Below are 21,434 nucleotides of genomic sequence, written 5' to 3'. Positions count from 1 at the left end.
ACTAGAGAAAGCCTGTGTGCAGCAACAAAGACCCAATGCAGCCTAAATAAATAAATAGCCAGATAGTAGATATTTTTAAATAATTAACTGATTAAAAAAAAACAACAGCCAAGATGTGGAAGCAACCTAAGTGTCCATCAACAGATGAATGGATAAAGAAGATGTGGTGCATTTATACAATGGAATATTACTCAGCCATAAAAAGAATGAAATAATGCCATTTGCAGCAACATGGATGGACCTAGAGATGATCATACTAAGTGAAGTAAATCACACAGAGAAAGATAAATATCATATGGTATCACTTATATGTGGAATCTAAAAAAATGATATAAATGAACTTATTTACAAAACAGACATAGACTCACAGGCATAGAAAACAAACTGCCGGTCACCAAAGGTGATGGGGGAAGGTGTAAGGAGTTTGGGATTAATATATACAGACGACTGTATATAAAACAGATCATCAACAAGGACCTACTGTAGAGCACAGGGAGCTAAATTCAGTACCTTGTAATAACCTATAATGGACAAGAGTCTATAAAGTACACCTGAAACTAACACAACACTGTAAATTAACTACACTTCAATAAAAAAGAAATGGTGAAAACAAAAGAAAAAAGACATCATGAAGACATTTTCAGGTTAAAAAAAAAAGCTATGGGAATGTGTCACTAGCAGATTTGGATTATAAGAAACATTAAAAGTTCTTCAGGGGACTTCCCTGGTGGTGCAGTGGTTAAGAATCCGCCTGCCAATGCAGGAGACATGGGTTCGAGCCCTGGTCCAGGAAGATCCCACATGCCGAGGAGCAAGTGCGCCACAACTACTGAGCCTGTGCCCTAGAGCCTGCAGGCCACAACTACTGAGCCCCTGTGCTGCAACTGCGGAAGCCCATGTGCCTAGAGCCCGTGCTCCGCAACAAGAGAAGCCACCACACTGAGAAGCCCGTGCACCACAATGAAGAGTAGCCCCTGCTCACCGCAACTACAAAAAAACCCACGTGTAGCACCGAAGACCCAACACAGGCAAAAAATAAAGTAAATAATGACCTCATTCTAAAAAAAATAAAGTTTTTCAGACTGAAGGGAAATGATACAATATCACATCTACACTGAAAAAATGAAAAATACTGGGCATGGCAAAAAGAAGATTTTTTTCTTTGCTTCTTAGTTTCTTTAAAACAAAGTTGACCATTTAAAACAAACATTCCATGCTGTGTGCTGATTTCACAGGTAAAAGTAAAATGGGTGATGACAAAGGCAGGACAGGAGTAGGCAGTTCCTATGGCTGGGGGGGTGGGGGGTACAATTCAATCCCAGATAGGCTGGGACTGCAGTCACTGACAACCACTAAAAATAAAAAGGGCTTCCCTGGTGGCTCAGTGGTTAAGAATCCGCCTGCCAATGCAGGGGACACGGGTTCGAGCCCTGGTCCGGGAAGATTCCATATGCCTCCAAGCAACTAAGCTCGTGAGCCACAACTGTTGAGCCCATACACCGCAACTACTGAAGCCCATACGCCACAACTACTGAAGCCCATGCACCTAGAGCCCATGCTCTGCAACAAGAGAAGCCACCACAATGAGAAACCTATGCACCGAACAAAGAGTGGCCCCCACTCACAGCAACTAGAAAAGGCCTGCACGCAGCAATGAAGACCCAAGACAGCCAATACATAAACTAAAAAAAAACACACAAAGATACAGCTCAAACACCACATAAAGTAGGTAATGCAGAATAATAATACTCAATTGTCAGGGAAAATAACAAAAGAAAGGAGCAAAATAAAAAAAAGTCCAATGAGACAGAAATAGGTAAAAAGATGACCTAACCACATGCTGAGGATCAGAAACTCACCGTAACTACAACGACACAGACCCGTCAGCAATGAAAGCACTACAGCCAGTACACGCCACACAGGCGCTGGTCTGGGGCCACCAACTCCAAGACCATGAGTGCTGCCAGAGACAGAGGATGGTCTTCTGCTCTCTGCGCCTGTGGGTCCCCCTTCACCCACAAAACCATGACCCAGACTCCCCCAAACCCTGGGTGGCAGGTGCCTCCAGGCCGGGCCACTGCTATTTGTTTACACCTCGAGGATTTGCTCAGACAGGAATCAGCCTCCCTGCTTTCCCCACAAGGAAGCAAAAGCTCAGGAGGCTGAGATACCCGGCTAAAGCCACCCAGCCAAGAGGCGGGGGGGCATGCAAACCTGGGGGGAGAACTCTGGCCACTGGACAGCCGCCCTCTATGCCACCCCAGCCCCTCCCACCAAACCCCACCCCACGGGGCTCTCTGCTCTCTCCCAAGCATCCCTGCCTTACTGGATCCTGATTCCTGAGGCTGAGCAGACATGCCTACCACGTCCGGCAGAGAGAGAGCAAGAGGGGCCTTGAACGTCAACCCCAAGCTTCCAGGCCCACCTCTCTCTGGAGGGGAACCAGGCAGGAGGGAAGCCAGCGGAGCACCCTCCACGTCGCGGTGGGCGCACCCGGCGGGAGAGAGCAGAGGGCTGCCGAGGACGGGGACGGTCCCTGGGGAAACCCTGCCTGCCCTGAGGGTGACCTTACGGGTGTCCTGGGTCACACGCACAGCCCCCGGTCACCGCTGCCTGCAGACACCACCCAGCGCAGGCAGGGCCCCAGGGAGCCAAGGCGACGGCAGGCCAGCAGCTCGCACGCACCTCCAGCAGCCGGGAGATGGCGTCGGGCTGGGCTCGGGGACGGCTGTCGTAGCAGGGCCACACCACCCGCCGCCTGCTCTGGGCGGCGCCCCCATCGGGCCGCTCCTCCTCTGGGGGCTCGGGGGGCCCCTGCGCCAGCTCCCAGTCGTAGGGTGGGCCCTCGGCCAGCGTCTCCTCGGTGTAGAAGTCCCACACCTTCAGGTTGGACACGTTGCTGTAGGGCCGCAGGACCTGGGGGCGGGCCTGGCGTGAGCAGCTGGGCCCACGGGGGGGGGGGGGGGGCGCCCGCCCCGCCAGGCGCCGGCTCACCTCGGCGTCCTCGGGCGCGTACATGTAGTTGTGGAACGCGGGCGTCCTCCTGCTCAGCCGCTCCACGTGCTCCCACACCGAGCGGCAGGCCTGCTGGCCCCGGCGCTCCCCCTTCTCCTCGTACAGCAGCCCTGCGGGGGTCAGCGCTGAGCCCCGGCCCCAGCCCGCCGCCCGGCAGGCCCCTCGCCCGCCCGCACGCCCCGCCGGCGCCCACCATACCCAGCTCGATGCGCTCGTAGTCCGAGTCCAGCAGGAAGGTCCGGAAGCGGTGGGATGCGTGATGGTAGCCAAGGAACTTGAGGTAGAATGGGCTGAACTCGAACTCCATGGGGAACTGCAGGTGGACCTGCGCGGGGTCGGGGTCAGCGGCCAGCGGTCAGCACGCCCAGCCCCGAGCGCGGCCGCCGGCTCACCTGGTGCACGCAGTCCAGGAACTGCAGGAAGACCGGCGTGACGCCACTGCTTTGCCCCGCCAGGGTGTGGGCCCCGCGGTGGCTGAAGCGGTGGCCGAAGGACAGCCACTCCTTCTCCACGAGCAGACGGAAGCCCTCCAGGGTGCGGTAGAAGGGGTCCGAGAGCAGCTGCACCAGGGACACCACCTGCCAGCAGCACACAGCTCAGCAGCGTGTGGGGCCCTGGCCCAGCCCGCCCCCCTCCCTCCACGGCCGCTGCGCACCTGAGTGGTGATGTCCCAGCCATCCTCCAGGCTCACCAGGACGGAGGAGCCCGAGTCCAGGAGCTCCACCACCAGCACCGACACCTGCAGCAGCTTGTGGATCTGCAGGGACCCGCAGGGCCTCAGCACCGCCCAGAGCCTGACACCCCAGGACCCAGCTGGGCCCCCAGGACCCACACGTTCACAGGAGAGGCGGCCGCGCAGGCCCACACGGACCCGAGACGCTCCTGCTGGCTTCCGCCCGCCAGTCTCCTGGGCCTGAAGAGGCGCTCCCTCTCCTCGAGGTGCCCAGCCCCACCCTGACAGAGCAAAGGGCTCCCATCACCCCCTCCCAAGCCCAGACCCCGCCCACCCGTGGCTCCAGGGGAGTGGGGGCCGGGCGGCCCCCTCTCCCTCCCCCCGTGGGGGCGGGGCAGCAGAGGGACCTGGGTCAGCCACTCCGAGTCCTCCAGCGAGCGCAGGAAGGAGGCTGGACTGGAGTCCGCAGCAGGACAGCCGGGGACACACGCCTTCAGCAGCTTCTTGAAGCTGGCTTTCACCTGCCGGGCCTCGAACACCTCAATGGGCACCAGCTCCCACTGCTGCAGGGGGTCTGGCCGCACACCCTGGAGGAGGCCGGCCCTGGTGAGACACGCCCGGGCCCCGGGCCCCCACCTGGCCCCGGGGCCCCAGCCCAGTCACCTTGAGCTGGGCTTTGTCTCCAATGATGTAGAGGGCTGCACGCTGGGGCCGCAGAAAGCCTGAGTCGGGGGGGGCCCCATTGGCCTGGGGGGGGCCCCGTGCCTGCTAGCCGGGAGCCGACATCCGTGCTGAGCCCACCGCTGCGCCCGCTGGCCCGGACACTGCCCCACTTCCCTGCACAGGGAAAGCAGGTGAGCCCCCGAGCAGGGCCGGGACACCACTTACCTGGGGCCGAGCTCCCCGGGAGGGCAAGGCGGGGCGTGGGCGACAGGCTGTTAGTGCCCGGGGCTGTGGGGAGGACTGGGCTACGCTGCGCGACCACACGGGACCGTTAGTGCCAGTGGGGGGACGTCAGTGCCCATGGGCACCCAGTAACACGGGGGCCCTCGGTGCCGGGTGTGGGGGCGCCGGCCTGCGTGGCCACTACGGTACCTCGGGACGCGGTCCGTCTGGAGGCCGAGGCCGCCATGGGGTTGGACAGCGTGGTGACCCTGGCTCTGGGGCTGGGCACTGGGGGGCACAGCAGAGAGAAGGCTCAGGCCTGGCCCTAGGCCCTGAGGGTGTGCTCAGCGGCGGGGGGGGGGGGGGGGGGGGGGGGGGAAGGCCTGTGGCCCAAAGAGACAGGGTGTAGGGCTAGGCTGCCACCAAACCCCCAGAGGCCCCAGAGACAATGAGGGTCAGGACCGAGGCCCTGTGGGCCCCCGGGGCAAACCAGGCAGCAGAGGACCCGGCAGCAGGCAGGAAGGGCCGGGCGGCAGGCCAGACCGTGGGCCTCCTCCTCTGCACCCTCAGCCCTGCGGACACTGAGCTGCTCATGGCACACAGCCACCGAGCGGCCTCTGCCCAGCACACAGCAGCAGGAGGGGAATGACGCCTGGCCCAGAGAAGAGGCCCGGCCTGGGAGCTCCCAGCCTGGAACCTCGGAGGGTGGCTCAGCCCAGCACACGGGCAGGCCCGAGCCCTGGCGGCAGAGCTGCCTGTGAGGACCGGGCCCGAGGCTTACAGGCTGGGACAGCCCAGGCTGGAGGCACACGGAGCCCGCGGGAGGAGGCTCCACGGTGGCCTCTGGATCCCCAAGCCCGCACCTGGCCCTGCCCCGGGCTCACGCGCCTCCACAGAGGGTACGGGCTCCAGAGGCGCGCACGCCACCCGCCACGCTGCAGATCAGCCACAGCGAGGACAGTGCATCCTCGTGACACAGCGTCTGGACGGGAACTGGTGTACAGCCGAGCTGAGCCCCTGTACACCCCCAGGCAATGAAGGAGAAGGAAGGGCCATGCCCAGGACGCGGGGGACACCAGGAAGCAGCACCAGTGGGCTGTGGGCACAGCCAGAGATGCTCAAGCAATGTCAGGGCAGGGACAGGCACTAGGAGACACGAGAAGCCCCGGGGATGGTGCTGCCTGCAGGGGCCACTCAGAACCTCTGGAGGCGGCAGAAGACAGGAAGACAGCATCACCGTAAAACATACATAACGACGAACTTTGATACTTGGAAAACTAAAAGCCACTCAAACCAGGAAGGGATAGTCCCAGCAGAGGAGCAAGAGGAGTAAGGTCTGTGCCCCTTCAGAAGGGTGGATGCCAAGGCCGGCCCTCCCTAGGGCGGCGTCCCCATTCACTGCCACGCGGGCAGGCTGGCCGCCCCTGTTCCTGGCCCCCTTGGCCCCAGTGCCCAGCAAGTGGTAACAAAAGATACAGACAGAGCACTGAGCTACAAGCTGCACAGGGACCGGCAGGCTGGCGTGCGCCAGCAAGGAAGGGGCCTGTGGCGGGTCCTCCTCAGGCCTCACCTGGGAGGGGGAAGGCCCTCCTGCGTTCCGGGCCCTGTCTGCGCCAGGGACGAGCGGCGGCTATGCCGGGAGGCCCTGGGCCACGGGCAAGAGCAGCCGGGGCCAGGGTGGGGGCAGTGGGCCACAGGGAGGGCTGCAAACTCAGGTGGTGAGCTCACAGGACTCAGGGCGGACAGAGGGAAGAATCAAGGACGACGCCCAGGCTTCTGGAAGGCTCAGCTCACAGGTGGCACCGCCATCCCCCACGCCCACCTGAGAAGCCGCACGCATCCCGGTGTCAGAGCAGCAGCGGGAAAGAAGGCAGACACGCGTGGTGGGGGGGGGAGTCAGGGAGGCCTGGGTGACAGGTGAGCCCTGGTGTGATGTCTGGACCAGCCAGGGCTGGGGGAGGGTCTCGCAGGGAGAAGCGACCCTCGTGTAACATCTGCCGACGGGGCACACACATCCGCCGGGACAGTGTCTAGACCCCTGGTGGGCGTGTCACCAGCTCTGCTGCGGTACACGCGGGGGTCCGCTCAGGCCAGCATCTGGGCCGTGGTCGGGCCCCGTGTGGACAGCCTGCAGCGGGGAGGCGAGACGTCCACGCAGGGACCGAGAGGCCACCTGCTAATCAGCAACACGGGCCAACGGGGCCAGACGGCAGCCGCGCCAGAGGTCCAAGCACAGACCCTCGAGGAGGCCCGGCGGCTGTCGCGCAGGCCAAGGGGGTGAGCCGGGAGGGGCCAGCGCATCCGTGAGGGTCCGGGAAGGGAGACGGCGGGGAGACAGGAGCAGGCACGGGAGAGGCTGTCACAGGGGGAGACCGGGGAGATGGGGGCAGGATGGGGTCGGGTGAGGGTACGCGGGTGGCAGGAGCGATGGCCTTGCAGCGAGACCCCAGGGTGCGGCCGCCCGTGGGGTACACAGCCCTCCCCCGCCTGCGCGCCCTGGGCCCCTCCAGGTGTCTCCTGTCTGGGATCCTCTCCCAGCACCAGGCACCCACGTGCCTCAGCCCGCCGGCAGCGTCCGCCTGTCACCCCAGGAGACCAGACCACCCCGCGTGGGCAACATCACACGCCCTTCCACATCCCCGAGCACCTCCAGGGGTCACCCTGCACCAGTCCCCTGACGACAAGGGCCAGGGCCCAGGAGGGCCCCTGGACGCCGGCCCCAGACGCCTGGGCCTGCTGCCTCCCCTGCAGACCTCCAGAGCGGTGGCCCGGGCAGGGCCCCCGGACACTTACCTGCTCCCACACCCCAAACCCTCTGCCCCCTTGTTGGCCTGCCGTCCACAAATGCCGCCACAGCCCCCCCACCCTCCCGCGCCGGGCCCCCTCACCGTGGCTGCCCATGTGGGCCGAGGAGAAGCCGCTGAGGGTGTTGCGCCCCGACGCGTCAGCACAGCGCGGCATGGAGCTGACCACGGCCTGCAGGTACTTCTCCTGCTCCAGGCTGCTGGAGTCGGCTTGGGACTGGCCTGGGGGAGGAGGCGGCGCTGGGGCGGAGCCGGGCCGCTGGGGCGGGGGCGGGGCCGGGGCCGGGGGGCCGGGGGCGGGGCCCTGGCGCGGGCTGCAGGGCGAGCAGGGAGCCTACCTGGGGAAGGCGCGTTCTGCGCCTTGAAGAGGCCGACGACCCCCTTGCCGTGCAGGCCCCCCGAGCGCAGCAGCACGGCCTTGGAGCGCCCGCTGCGCCAGCACACCACCGGGAAGCGGTTCTGGCGGTAGCAGCGGGAGACGCGCTGCAGGGCGTTGTCCTGGACGCTCTGGGGGACGATGAGCAGCCCCGGGTAGCTGCGAGGAGGCAGACGTGGGGGCAGGTGGGCCACAGGCACTGCGGGCCCTCAGCCGGGGGCCCCCCCGGCCGGCAGGCTCAGCGCTCACCTGCGGCAGATGGCGTACATGCGATTGACCGGCGAGACGCGGAAGGGCTCGGACTTGGCGCGGCTCAGGCTGCTGCCCAGCGTGCCCAGCCCCAGGCGCTGGTAGTCCCGGCAGCACGCCCGCTCCGCCAGGCTGCTCGTGGTCAGGCGGTCCGAGGGCTTCAGGGCCGAGGCCGGGGTCAGCGTGCTGGGCTCCAGCTCCTCCGACACTGGGGCAGGGCGGGCACACGGGGCTCAGCACCCCCAGCCCGCACACGGAGGTCTTCACCCAGACCACGCAGGGCTCCCCACACCCCCACCTGAGATCTCGTCCCCCTGGTCCTCGGGGGGGGGCGGGCCCCGGTGCTCCCAGCTGGGGGGGGTGTACTTCTTCCGCGTGACGTACTGCCGCCCGATGGTCTTCTTCGCGTTCTTCATGAGGTTCCGGGACAGGGTCCTGGGGGGCCGCGGGGGGCGCGGTTGCCAGGGTGAGCAGAGGGGAGGAGGTGGACAAGGGGACACACACACAGGGGTTCTGAGAAGGGCAAGTGTCCTGGCCTTGAGGCCCAGATCCCTACCTGAAGGAAGGCCCCTTGTCCTTGGTGGCACGTGGCGGGCGGCCAGGTGTGTGGGCAGAACCCAGGGTGAGGGCGAAGGTGCCCCTGATGTCTGGCGGGTACCGCAGCTTGTGCAGCTGCTTGCGGAAGAGCTCAGCGCTGTCAGACCCCACCTCCTCGTCAAAGGCCATCCTCAGCAGCTGCATCAGACACGAGCACCTCAGAGGCCGGGCAGCCCGCAGGCCTGAGCCCTGGTGACAGAGCTGGAGGGGCCCACAGGACAGCCCGTGCTGCGTCACTGGAACGCGGGTGTCTCTAACAGGAGAGACAGATGAGGGCCCTGTGGGAAGGCAGCTACGTCTCCCACGGGGCTGTGAAGGGCCAGTCTTGCCTCTCCATCCAGTGACGGACAGCTCCTGAGGGAGCGCCCCAAGGTCACAGGCTTAGCAGAGGGGCCGCTCCCCAAACAGCCTGCAGCCAGAGGCTCAGGAACCTCATCTTCGTGTCTCATCTACTCTGCGGGCTTCAGCGGGGCTGGGCTCACGCAGCACGCTCCAGACACGACTCTGCGGTCCAGGCCTTGCAAGGGAAAGCGGAGAGCCCCGGGGACTGGCCCACGGCACAGGAAGAGGACACCAGGCTACGGCACTGCGACTCCCACATACGCTCGGGAATCCCTAGAGCGCTCACTGCTGGCTCAGCACCCGCTCGCGGGGACAAGACAAGGGCTCCGATGCTGCGCCCCGGAGAGGACCGCCAGCCAGGGGCCCACAGACCCCACCCCGCACGGCCCACGTGCCAGCCGACCTGGAAGGTGCAGGAGCGCAGCTGCAGCCCGTCCTGTGCGAGCTGGTCCACGGGAGTCTGGATGCTGAAGCGCTTCTCCTTGGTCAGCGCAGCCACCGGGAAGGAGCGGACCACCACCTGTTCCCCCACTTGTGACAGGCCGGGTGCAGAGTCAGAGGGACGGGAGAAGAGGGAGCACAGAGTCTCAGGGCACCAAAGCTATGGGGCAGCCTGAGCAGGTGGCAAGGAGCAGACAACAGCCCATCTCCCACAAAGGCCCTGCACCCCCCAGCAGGGGAGAGCAAGAGGCGGGAAAAGTCCCACTCACCCGAGGACCGGGGGGCGGGACGCGGGGGCAGAGGGGTCCAAAGGCTCACCCAGAGGGTCCGTGGGCATCCCCGTGAAGATGACCCGGTACGTGGTGAGGAAGACGGCGCCCTCAGCGGGCAGCAGCGCAGGGCCGCCCACGCTGCCCCCCACACCCTCCTCACGCCCGTCCGGCAGCAGGCAGACCCGCAGGCCGTCCAGCACACACTCCTCGCCGGGCAGCAGGCGCGGCCGAAGCAGTTTGGGCTGTTCGGGGACAGGGGCAGCGCCTCAGGACACAGCCTGGCCCCGGCGCCACCCCCCGGCCCCCCCACTCACCTTCTGGATGGGGGGCAGTCTCTTGCTCTCCCTGTGCACAGCCTCCAGGGTCTCGATGTGCATCTGGACGATATCTGGGGGAGAGCGGTTCTCACGGCCTGGCCCGCGCCCACCCGTGCGAGGGGCGCGTGTCCAGGCCCAGACCCCGTACCTGGCACCATGACATGCAGCCCCTTGAGGTGGTCGCTGGTGACCCCACTTTCTGTGCAGACCTTGTCCACGAAGCGGTTGATGAAGCGGACCACGGCCCCGGCCACGTCGCAGGTCTCCGCGTCCTCAAAGCCGCTCTCCGTGTCATAGCTCTCCGCCACGCTGCCGGCCATGCTGGGCCAGGGAGGGCACAGTGGGCACAGGCCCCCCGGCCCGGGGCCCCCCCACGGGCCCAGCCCCCAGGCCACACCCACCTGCTGGTGACCAGGCTGTTGCTGGCGCTCTCCAGCTCGCCCAGCCCCGCGCGCTCCCGCAGCAGCCGGCTCTTGCTGCTGTCCAGGGGCAGGAGCAGGTAGCTCATGCGGTTGGCGTAGTGGATGGCCTGGCTGAACACGGTGCTCTCCTCCTTCTGCACCAGCTCCTGCTGCTTCTCGCGGCTCAGAGTGGGCCACAAGCGCCTCTGCTCAGACGCCACGTCCAGGGCGGGGCGCTCGTCCTCCCGTGCGGGCGCCCCCTCGACCTGCCACGGGGCTGCGGGTGAGCCGGAGCCAGGCCGGCCCCACCCCCCGGGCCCTGGGAGACCCCACACACCTGGGAGGGGTCTCGGTCCTCAGCAGACTCCACGTAGAGGGCCCGGATGTGGGTCTGCACGTCCCCGTAGAACATGGCCTCCCAGAACTGCGGCGTGCTCCACACCACGTGCTCCTGCACACAGCTGTACGCAAACTGCGTCACCCCCGGGCTCAGCTTCTGCAGAGGCCAGGTGGGCGTCAGCAGGTGCAGCCAGAGGGGCTGGGGGACGACCCTGCCACCCCAGCACTCACCCGGCAGAAGGCAGTGACCAGGGGCAGCAGAGCAGCTGCGATACCGTGCTCATCCAGGGAGGTGCAGTCCTGCGGCAGGGCCGGGGGGGCGTCAGAACCCCGCCCCAAACCGTTCACGGCCCTCCCGGCACCGCCGACAGAGCAGCACCTCCCAGCAGGCCCTGAACGGTCTACACCAGTCCCCAGCGCTGCCTGCAGGTGGAGGGCAGGAAACCCCCGCACCAGCAGCAAGGGTTCTCCCCACACCCCCCCGCACCCTCCACAGACCAGGCCTCCCCAGTTGTCAGCGCTGCCGGGAGAGGCCCTCTTACGGGCCGGCTGGGGAGCCCCTGCCTGGCCCCGTCCTGGGGCGACATCGCCAGCGGGGGGGCGAGGCCCGGCCTCACCTGCAAGCAGCAGTTCATCATGCGGACCACGAAGTCAAACTGCTGGTGGTCCAGGACCGCCCGGTTCTGCTGCACGTGCAGGTGCAGCTCCTGGGCGAGGCAGCGGCGGGCGGCGCGTCCCTTCAGGGCCCTCAGCACAGCGGGGAGCAGCTGCGGACAGGGAAACGCGGGGATGAGGGCACACGCCTCTGTGGGCCCAGCTGTGCCCTGAGGGGCTGAGGGAGGCACAGGGAAGGCCCAGCCCAGACGCGGGGGCCAGAGCCCAGGCTCGCAGCACAGAGGAGACTGGAAGCCATCCCAGGTCAGGTGTGCCCAGACTTGGGTCTTCTCTGCCCAAGAGAGACGAACACTCTAGTGGAGCCAGCCCTCCCCCCGGGAAGCTCGCAGCACGGCCAGTGTGCAGACGTGCTCTGAGTGAGGGCCCATGGCCGGCCGGGACCCCAGCGCCTAGAGCGCAGCAGCCCACGCAGAGCTGACGCCGACTCCGCACTGGGCAGCCACAGCAGGGGCTGCTCTCGTCCTGTCATTCCCACTGTCCACGTGAAACAACGAGGAACCTGATAAGGGGCTGATGTAAGAACGAGGTGCTCCACAAAAAACCACACAGCTGCGAAACACGAGACAGACTCAAACTGCCTGTCCTGAGACCCAAACTGTCAGTGGACATCACAGAAAGCAGAATGCTAAGTGAACTCCACATTCTACAAGCTAAAAAAGAAGACACGTAAGAGATAAAGAAGAAACGTAACAGGAGAAACCTTCAGGGCATCGTGATATCTGAAAGCTGAAATACATTCGCCTGCGTGGGACTTCCCTGGTGGTGCAGTGGTTGAGAATCCGCCTGCCAAGGCAGGGGACACAGGTTCGATCTCTGGTCCGGGAAGATCCCACGTGCCGCCGAGCAACTAAGCCCGTACGCCACAAAAAAAAAAAAGAAAAAAATTCGCCTGCGGAGCCACCCCAGCCGGCTGCACCCAGCTGTTCGGAGGCGGAGGGGCCCTGAGACCTGGCATCCACCTGCCCTTCTGCCAGCCTGGCTCCCTCCAGCTGAACAAGGGCCAGAGCTCCTCTGAGAGCCGCTGCCCTGGCCACGGCCGCCCCACCCAGAGCCCCCAGCGCTCGTGGGCCCAGTCACACTCACCTTCTTGGCCTCGAGCATCTTGCCCTCGAACACGCAGGAGATGCAGCTCCGGACCACCTCCAGCCGGCGCGCGCTGTTGCCGTGCGGCCCGCTGCTCCGCTCCAGGATGGCGGCTGGGGCGCAGGGAACACGCTTACCTCTGACCTCACGCCCACCCTCACTCCCACTCAGGCTCCCCTCCTGGTTACGCACTGATGGGGGGCCCCGAGGGCACGGTGGTCCTCTTCTCGGCCCTCACGGCCGGGGGCGCACCCTGCATCTTGGCCGTGGCCTGATCCACGATCCACTGCACCACGCTCTCGTCCAGCCGCGGGAAGGGCCGGGGCGCCCGCCGCAGGTGGCTGGCCTCCCCCGGCCTCTGCACCTTGTGCATGGCCACGGCGGGATACGGGTTTTCCTGGGGGGACAGGCAGGATGGACGCGCAGCCCTCGCCGGGCCGGCCCGCCCCCTCGCGCACCCGCCTTACGTTCTTGTAGAGCCGCTCTGCCAGCTCCCTGACGTGACGCAGGACACGCTGCGGGTGGCTCTCGTCCGCCCGCATCCGTGCCACCTCGTGGGCCACCAGCTGGGAGGGGAAGCAGGCTCAGGCAGGCTGGCTGGGGCGGGGGGCGGGGGGGGGGGGGGGTCCTCCCAGCCGGGTGGGGGCGCACCTCATCAAACAGGTCCGTAGGGCGGTAGGGGGCCCCGCGCTCCGACACGAAGCCTGCGAAGGCCATGCCCTCCAACACCTTCGTCAGGAAATCGTCCTCCACCAGCCCGCGCTGGCCCAGGAAGGCTGCCTGGGGTGCACGGAGAGGTCAGCCCCTCGGGCACGCGCCTTCCGCCCGCCCCCGCCCGCACTGGCCGCCCACCTTATGGAAGCGGATGACAGGCTCGGGGTGGATGCGGACCATGTGCAGACACCAGCGGTAGCCTTGCAGGAGCTGAGCGAAGAGCCGTAGAAAGACGGCGCGCAGCTCCTTGTCCTGGGGCACAGGTGAGGGCGGCTGAGTGCCAGGCCCCAAGCCCGCCAGGCCCCTCCAGCCTTCCTCCACACAGGCCGCAGCACCTCCTCTAAGACCCAGTGCCGATGACCGCTCCTGCGCAGGGCCCTCTGGGGCTCAGCCCTGCCCCGCACAGCCCTGGCGGCCCCCCGGAGGAGCACCCGGTGGGCCTGGGCCCCCAGAGAGCCGCAGAGACCCCCACCTGCATCTTCAGGGAGGAAGCGGACGTCGTGGGTGGAGGGAAGGCGAGATCTGCCAGCTCCAGCTCCGGATCCAGGACCTGTGGAAGCCGCAGGAGCGGGGCCACAGCAGCCCCAGGCTCTGGGTGCCTCTGGCCGCCAAGGGGCCCCACCCCGGCCTGCCCGAGGCCCCCGCCCCGCCGGGGCCCCCGGTCCTGCCTCACCATGCTCAGAATACTGTGCGTCTGACTCTGCAGTGGCTCCGGCAGGGGTGGAATGTGCACGCACTCGGGGACAGTCACCGTGCCACCGTCAAGATCAGCAACAATCACATCCAGCTGTAGACCAGAGGGAGCGAGAGGGAGGTCAGGGGCCCGCAGGCCGGTCAGCGGGGCCTGGCGCAGCAAGGCGGACGCAGCGCAGAGCCCTCACCAGCTCCTGGGCCTCCGCCTGGAAGGCGGCGTTGACTCCAATGATGAAGGGGGTGGGCGTGCTGAGCACCTCCAGGAGCTGCGCCGGCAGGATGGGCACGTAGGTGAAGCTGCAACAGGCGGAGGCTCAGTGCGGCGGCCCCCGGGGGCCGGGGGGGTGGGGGCCGCGGGGCGGCGGGCGGCGGGGCAGCGGGACGGCACCTGTATCTGAGAGGGAAGAGCAGAGCCAGGAGTCCCCGGCAGGCGTCCGAGAGGCGCTGGTAGCTCCGGGACAGGAAGAGCACCTTGTGCTCCGTGAGCGCCGCGCAGAACAGAGACAGCACGTTGGTGATGCCTGAGGAGGAGAACAGGCTTAGAGGGCCCAGGCGCCACCCTGGGCCGTGAAAGCCCGGCCTCTGTGCGCCGGCCGCGAGGGGAGAGGGAGGACGGCTCACCCAGCTGGCGGAAGAGCAGGGCCACGCTGCAGCGGCTGACGGGCAGCGAGTCGGTGAGTGGGGTCTGAATGACCTGCCGGTCCCCAGCCCCCAAAGAGATGGTTCTCTGTGGAGAGAGGGACCCGTGTCACCCCCGGCTTCACAGCCTCCGGCGGGCCTGGGGGACGGACAGACCTCGAGGTGGGACTGGCTGTGACAGGCAGCGCGGCACGAGGGAAAGGCCACGCCTGGCGTGTGTCGGCCCCAGCAGTGCCGCCGAGAAAACTCTGGGCCTCTGACCTGGGGCGGGGACGGGGCCTGGGTGAGCAGGAGAAACAAAGAATCCGTACCACTCCGTCCTCAACAGAGTCCAGCTGCACAGGACAGACAGGCAGAGAGACACGGTCAGACACACCCACACGCGGGCGCACAGACGGGGGTGGACAGAGGTGCGGACGCCAACATCCAGTCAGGCACAGCCAGGGAGCGAGAGGACAGAGGAGCCACAGGGGGCCAGGGAGAGAGCCAGGCGAGGCGCGGGACGTGAGGCAGGCAGGCAGGGCCAAAGGGCACGGGCGGCGGCACCAAGGTGCCGGAGGGTGGGAGCGTGTCCGAGGCTGGGGCCGCGCCCCGCCCAGGCCGGCCTCCAAGTGCCTGTCGGGCCCCACCCCGTGGCCTCGGGCACCAGGAGGGCCCGTGGCCGCACGTGGACAGCGGCGGCTCCCGACCCACCTGCGAGCCCCCGGCCAGGGGGACGATGCACGTCAGCAGGTTCCCAACCACGCTCTCCAGGCCCACGTTCAGGCCCTCCACGTGGATGGTGTAGAGGAGACCGAGGCTGTTCTGCAAGGGCCACAGATCGGGGAATGACGACCTGGCCCGTGAGGGCGCCCCACGTCCTGCCTTGTGCCCTGTCTGCCCTTCTCACCCTGAACACCTCCGCATGGTCCAATCGAGACACCAGCACCAGCGTCTTTGGAGCAAACAGCTGGCCAGGCGGGCCAGGCACGGCGGGTGACAGGCGCGCCGGGCCTCCCTCATCGGCCTCCTCCTCCCCCTCGGCGGCATCCTCAGGGCACAGCCCGTCCTGCGGACAGAAGCCCCACTTGCCAGGCCCCCAGGCGCGGCTCCTGATCCGGGGTGGGTGGGTGACTCAGAAGGGACTGGTCCTCCGTCCGGCAACTCCAGCCTCCATGGGGCTGAGGCACCAGGACCAGATGACAGGGACAGGGAGACACACAGGGCAGAGGGAATCGGCCACAGCCAGAGGCTGAGCCCACGCGGGCTGACCTGTGTGGGCTCCACGGGCTCCCAGAAGCTCAAGCAGGCGCAGTAGTGCCGCTCGGAGTTGATGTCAGTGAGGACAGCGACAAAGAAGGTCGGCGGGCTCCTCTCAGGACACAGCTGCCACCCACTGGGCTGGCAAAACTACGGGGAGCGAAGGGGCCGCGGGTCAGCAGTCAGCTCCCTCCAGCCCCCGCCCTCCAGGGACCGCACAGCCAGGGCCTGGAGGCCGGCTTCCAGTGCAGCCAGCAGCACCTTGCCCTGGGACCCACGGGCCTTGCCCCTTGCACGTCAGCCCGCTCCCCTCACCGTGTGGAGCGAGGACCCTGCGATGCAGGACACGGTCCTGAGGGAGGACAACGCAACACGACGTGGCACCGAGCACCGGCCGCCAAGCCCACGCCCCGCCGCCTGCCCTCCAGTACAGCCCCCGCCGCCTCAGCACCCCAGCCCGCGGCTCCAGGCCCTGGGGAGCACCCCCACTCACCAGCTCGATGCCCTGGGGGAACGGGTTGTCCTCCCAGTCCTTCTCCGGGAAGCGCTGCAGGATCTGGCCCTGGCCTTCCCCACTCCCTGAGGACAGGAGCAGGGGTCAGGGCACCTCCCACCCCCCAGACGCCCCACCCGTCATGAGCCTCGAGGGTCCGAGTGGAGACATCGCACCCACCCTGGCCCTCATCTGGCACCAGACCAGCCCCAGCTCCCAGACCTGTGGTTTCCCTAAAGACAGTCCTGTGAGGAGAGGCCACGAGGCAGCCACAGCCCCCGGGACCACTAGAGGGCGCGGAGAGAAGCCCCTGCTGTGGGGCTGGGGTCCCCACGAGCCCTTGGCTGGGCCAGGCACAGAGAGCACAGGAGCCCCATCACAGATGCAGGAAACAAACTTATGGCCACCAGGGGCACGGGGGGGAAGGGATCAACTGGGAGATTGGGACTGACATAGACACACTACCATGTACAAAACAGGTAACTAACCAGGACCTACTGTATAACACGAGGAACTCCACTCAACACTCTGTAATGAACTTTATGGGAAAAGAATCTAAAAAAGAGTGGATGTGTGTACATGTATGACTGATTCACTTTGCTGTACACCAGAAACTAACACAACATTATACATCAACTATACTCCAATAAAAATTTTTTCAATGACCTGGAAAATTAAAACAATAAAATAAACTGTGAGAGCCTCAAAAAAAACAAAACCAAAAACAGCCCAGGGGAGTGTGGGGGGGTATACTCCCTGCTCTCACCCCCACTCCCCCACCCCGGGTCCCACCCACCGCGTCAACACCCCCAGCCAGAACCCACACCCGCCACAGGCCAGCGTCCCAGCCCCACTGCACGGCACCTGCCCCTCCAGCAGGGAGAACTGTCCCCGACGGTCCCACAGCCAGCCCCCGGCTCAGGCACTCGGCCCACAGCCCTGCTCCCTGCCTCCGCCTCACCCGCCAGCCCTGGGCCCACTCAAGAGGTGCAGAGGTCTCCCCCGCCGTCTGGTCGGGAAAGAGCGCCTGTGCCCAGGCCTCAGAGGCAGATGGGACCAGTAAAGGCCCCAGAAGACAGCCAGAGGGGTGGGGCTGGCAGGAAGGGGCGCTCCCCTGAGCCCTGAAGGTGGCAGCACACAGGCCTGCTCCCCACCAGCAAGGCCACCGTGCACACAGCCACAGACCAGGCTGCCGTGTGTGGCCCTGAGGGTCCCCGGGCCAGGGGGAAGGGCACGTCTCTGCACCCCCAGCCTGCCTGCCCCCCCACCGTGTTCCCCACAGACCCCCTCCACTCCTGCAAGCCCCCTCTGGTCTGCTCCCCCACTCCGCGCCCAGGGCACGGCTCCCAGGTCCCGTCCACACGGGCAGGGCCAGCGGAGGCCCCTGCCTCTCACCCACCCGCTGTGGAGCCAAACCTGGAGGCGTGATGAGGGCCCAGTCAGGGAAGTCCTCCCGCCGTGGGCCTCGTGGAGGATGGACAGGGCTCTCTATCCTTCCCCCAACTCTCACCCACCATGGCAGCAGCTCCAAGCAGGAGAGACAAAAGCCCTCCACCTTTACCTCCCACACTCCCCAAGCAGGTCCCACCCTCCACTCAGACCAGCCTCAACACTGCTGCCCACACCAACAGAAGAGCAGAGGCGGACAGGGAAGGCCCAGAAAGCCATGTGCAGCCTCTGAGGACCTATGAGATGCAGTCCCACGACCAGCCAGTCTGGTGCACCTGTGACCTGAATGGGCACAGGAGCCTCAGACAGAGCTGGGGGCCTGGGTACATGCCTGGGCTCTGGCAAAAAGACCCCAGCAGCCCAACGGCACACACTCCCCAGGCCCCCAGAAGGCAGAGGAGCTGGGCTGCAATCTCAGGAGCCCACTACCCTCCAGGATCACAGAGGCAGTGCCAAGAAGGTCTGTAGCAGGCAGGCTGCTGCTGGCTGGGGGAGGGGGGTAGTGAGGGGCCGTGACTCTGACTCAGAAAACCTCAGCTTCCTGCTCCCCTCCCCCTCTCACCACTGACACAGAGACGAGGTGGCAGACAAGATGGGGTGGAGGAGGACAGGTGTCGGCTGGAGCCACACCTACCCACCTACCTACACACACACACACACACACACACACGAAGTCCCCAGGGTCCTTCCAGGCCTACCCCCAAGGGCCATCCCCAACAGGCCCAGGTGGCTCACCCTGAACTGTGGCTCCTCCCCCGTCTACTCCCCCAGGCCGGCTTGTGTGCAGCCCCAAACCACCATCTGGGCTCAGCCCTGGCTGGCACCCAGGGCTCACCCAGTTCTTGCCACGAGGCAGCAGGCGGAGGAAGGAAAGGGGGTGTGTGCAGATGGCAACAGCAGCCTCTGCCCCACAGCCCCCCTCCCAAAGCCAGGGGGCAGGTGGCCTTCAGAGGGCTGCTCTCTGCAGCCTCTCCCCAAGAGCAGCGGGCAGAACGGCTGGCCACCCGCCAAGGTCCACCCTCCGTACCCCATTCATCGTGTGGAACATCTACTCCCACATGCAGGGCTCCACCCTCCAAAGAACCAAGTGCAGGCTTTCCTGGAGGTGTCCTCGCCACCTACGGAGGTGGCCCGGGGGAGGGAGGGGGGGTGCGTTTCCCTGCCAGCTCCTCCTCTGGGGCATGATGGTCCCACACTTGGCCCTCAGGTCTCAGCCCAAAGAGCGTCACCTCCTCTAGCCAGCTCTCTGCGCCCTGCTCAAGTCTGCGGACTGCAGTGGGACACCAAGAACCTCCCACCCTCTACCACAGCCTTCTGGGATTCCTCGTGCACCTGTTGGCCAGCTGGGCCAGATAAGAGCTGCACAAGCGAGAAGCTGTACGTCTCTGTGTCCAGCGCCGCACCCGCGCACGGCCCGGCCCTCGGCCCAGTGAGGGCTGGCTCATCACAGACAGCCATGCGCCACCCTCCCCCACACCCAGCCCCGCTCACACCCCACAAGCAAACAGGTTCCTCAGTAAGAAGTACAGGGCAGCTTCCGGAGCCCCAAGGCACACCAGGGCACACCGACCCTCCCTGGAAGGGTGCCCTGGGGATGTGTCCTGACTCCCTCACCCTTCTGAGACCCCAGCCCACACCTGAGCTCTGTGGCAACAGGGGCCAGGCTGCAACCTGGCTCCTGGCCTGCATCCTGGGGGTGGGGGTAGGACTCTGCCACGTCTCCCAGTGTCCCCCACCCACTCGAACTCTTGAGGCCACAAAGAGCACCGACAGCAGCTGAGTTCCCTGCCCCAGCAGAGCTGCCCCACCTTGGGGTAGACAGGAGGGAGGGCACCCCCACCCCAGGGTAACAGGGCTGATCCAACCAGCACCGCTGTGCGTCACAGGGCGGGACTCTGGGGAGCCCTAGGAGCAAGGGCACAGAGGGCCCCTGAGACACAGACGGGGACAAGAGCTTCCTCTCGCAGCCACGTCCCCACAGCCAGCCCCGCGGTGGAGAACACAGAGCTCGCGTCTGTCATCTGCAGGCCACGCCGTCACCAGTGCCAGGCTGCGATGCCCGGGCCGGCCCAGGCCAGCATGTGCCGCGGGCAGAGGCGAGGGAGGATGGCCGCCTCCTCTGCCTGCCCCTCCCCACACCCGGCACACATGCCCTGAGACCAGCCCAGCCGTAGGAAGGACAGCACCTCCGGCTGCTCCACCCACCCGAACCTCTGCACACAGGCCACGCCCAGCTGGCCACAGCACGGAACAAGTACAGAAGGGCTGCCACCTCTCCAACCTCCCCAGTCAAACCAGACTGGCTCTGACCCAAGGCCTGGGACCCTCTGGGCTCCCAGGGTGGGGCTGGGAGCCAGCCGAGGCCATCCCAAACAGCCCCAACCTGCTCCAGAGAGAGGGCAGGAACATGGGTGGGGAGAGGAGACGGGGCCGAGGCATGTGGCCAGCTCAGCACGGTCAGCACCAAAAGGGGCCAGTTCAGCGATGGAAAGTCTGCTTCTCAGATGTTTGGGGGTGGAACCCCCAGCACCAGGAGGGGTCCAGCCCCTCCTCCCTGGCAGATATGTACTTGGCCACCTGGTCAGGTCAAAAGTGTCTCCTGCTCCCAAAGACACACCCCAGCACCAGTCACACTGCGCTAAATCAGGTGACCACCATCGGGGCCCTCCCTGGCCAGGAACTGGGCGTGGTGGTCTCTCTGCCCCATGATGTCCCAGAGCTGGGCCAGGGTGCAAAAGGTGCTAAACCCATGTCCTTAGCGGAGGCGCTCCCCCAACTTACCAGGGGAGGAGTCTGCACCCCCCGAGACGAATGAAAGGGTCCCACCGAACCCCCTCCCCACCCTCCTGCCTGGAGCAGTCTGCCAGGTGGTAACCACGAAACCAGGATGCTCCCTCAGGTAGGACTCCGGGCCTCAGCACCCAGGCCCTGCACCCTGCAACTCTGGACAGGATGTCCAGATCCAGGCCAAGGACAAGACTTCCACCACTCCCACCGTTCCCACTGAACCCAAGAGCTCCTGTGTCGTGCCCTAGTGTCCCAGGACTGCCACCACACAAGCGTCCTCCACCTCCTGCAGAGGTGCCCCCGGTCTGTGCCGAGGGGGGTCCACTCACCTGCTGTCCAGCACGAACAAGACACACGTCCCGCAGCTCCTGTGTGAGCAGCTTCACGTGTGCATGTCCACCTAGTGCTCAAGGCAGCCTGTGAGTCCTGTGTGACTCATCCTGCTCCCAGATGAGGAAACTGAGATGCAGTGGGCCTGCAGACCAGCCCCAGGTCACAGGGGTATTCAGTGGCAAAGCAGGGACCACTGAGCCTCACGCGGTACTACTCTGCTTCAGACTCCCCCACCACCGCTCTCTGCCCTCGGCCCCTCAGCCAGGGCTCCAGCCTGTGGGCTTTTTCCTCACAGGGATGGACCCGTCCTGCCAAGGGAGGTCCTGAGGCTGGGTGGCCAGCCAGCACCTGACCAGCTCTGATCTCAGAGGGCAGTGGCTAGGGGGCTCCATGGCCCCCCAGCCCCATTGCAGGGGACATCTTGAGAATCGCTCCTTCCTGTCACTCAGGGTGAGCAGGCACTGTGGGCACCAGCCTTCTCCCCTGTCCTGCTCAGAGGCCACACACACCTGGGGTGCCCACCGCCCACGTGGCTCCAGCCAGCTTGCTGTGGAACCCACCCATGCCTCCTCTCAACTCCCTAACCTTCACTCCAGCTGCCACCACCATCAGTGTGTC

General features: G+C 65.6%; 1 protein-coding gene across 1 annotated transcript in view; it reads right to left on the bottom strand.

Moving 5' to 3' along the window:
- The window catches only part of SBF1 (SET binding factor 1), a 28,932-nt gene that overhangs the window by 5,768 nt on the left and 1,730 nt on the right, over positions 1 to 21,434 (bottom strand). Inside the window, 36 exon segments of the mRNA XM_057741286.1 lie at positions 2,686 to 2,916; positions 2,995 to 3,125; positions 3,214 to 3,340; positions 3,408 to 3,593; positions 3,671 to 3,772; positions 4,096 to 4,275; positions 4,352 to 4,450; positions 4,452 to 4,525; positions 4,784 to 4,861; positions 7,462 to 7,599; positions 7,716 to 7,912; positions 8,003 to 8,210; positions 8,301 to 8,437; positions 8,559 to 8,737; positions 9,345 to 9,472; positions 9,701 to 9,896; positions 9,969 to 10,042; positions 10,120 to 10,292; positions 10,373 to 10,638; positions 10,710 to 10,868; positions 10,943 to 11,011; positions 11,329 to 11,478; positions 12,470 to 12,582; positions 12,662 to 12,866; positions 12,937 to 13,035; positions 13,121 to 13,249; positions 13,322 to 13,435; positions 13,656 to 13,733; positions 13,857 to 13,970; positions 14,065 to 14,173; positions 14,265 to 14,397; positions 14,498 to 14,603; positions 15,209 to 15,319; positions 15,405 to 15,563; positions 15,767 to 15,904; positions 16,248 to 16,333. Of these exon segments, the coding sequence (XP_057597269.1) occupies positions 2,686 to 2,916; positions 2,995 to 3,125; positions 3,214 to 3,340; positions 3,408 to 3,593; positions 3,671 to 3,772; positions 4,096 to 4,275; positions 4,352 to 4,450; positions 4,452 to 4,525; positions 4,784 to 4,861; positions 7,462 to 7,599; positions 7,716 to 7,912; positions 8,003 to 8,210; positions 8,301 to 8,437; positions 8,559 to 8,737; positions 9,345 to 9,472; positions 9,701 to 9,896; positions 9,969 to 10,042; positions 10,120 to 10,292; positions 10,373 to 10,638; positions 10,710 to 10,868; positions 10,943 to 11,011; positions 11,329 to 11,478; positions 12,470 to 12,582; positions 12,662 to 12,866; positions 12,937 to 13,035; positions 13,121 to 13,249; positions 13,322 to 13,435; positions 13,656 to 13,733; positions 13,857 to 13,970; positions 14,065 to 14,173; positions 14,265 to 14,397; positions 14,498 to 14,603; positions 15,209 to 15,319; positions 15,405 to 15,563; positions 15,767 to 15,904; positions 16,248 to 16,333 (4,976 nt within the window).

This window comes from Hippopotamus amphibius, chromosome 7 (genome assembly GCF_030028045.1).
Source record: "Hippopotamus amphibius kiboko isolate mHipAmp2 chromosome 7, mHipAmp2.hap2, whole genome shotgun sequence".
In the NCBI taxonomy this organism is placed as follows: domain Eukaryota; kingdom Metazoa; phylum Chordata; class Mammalia; order Artiodactyla; family Hippopotamidae; genus Hippopotamus; species Hippopotamus amphibius.
Note: the sequence above shows the minus strand (reverse complement) of the source record. Positions and strands in the feature narration are given on the sequence as shown.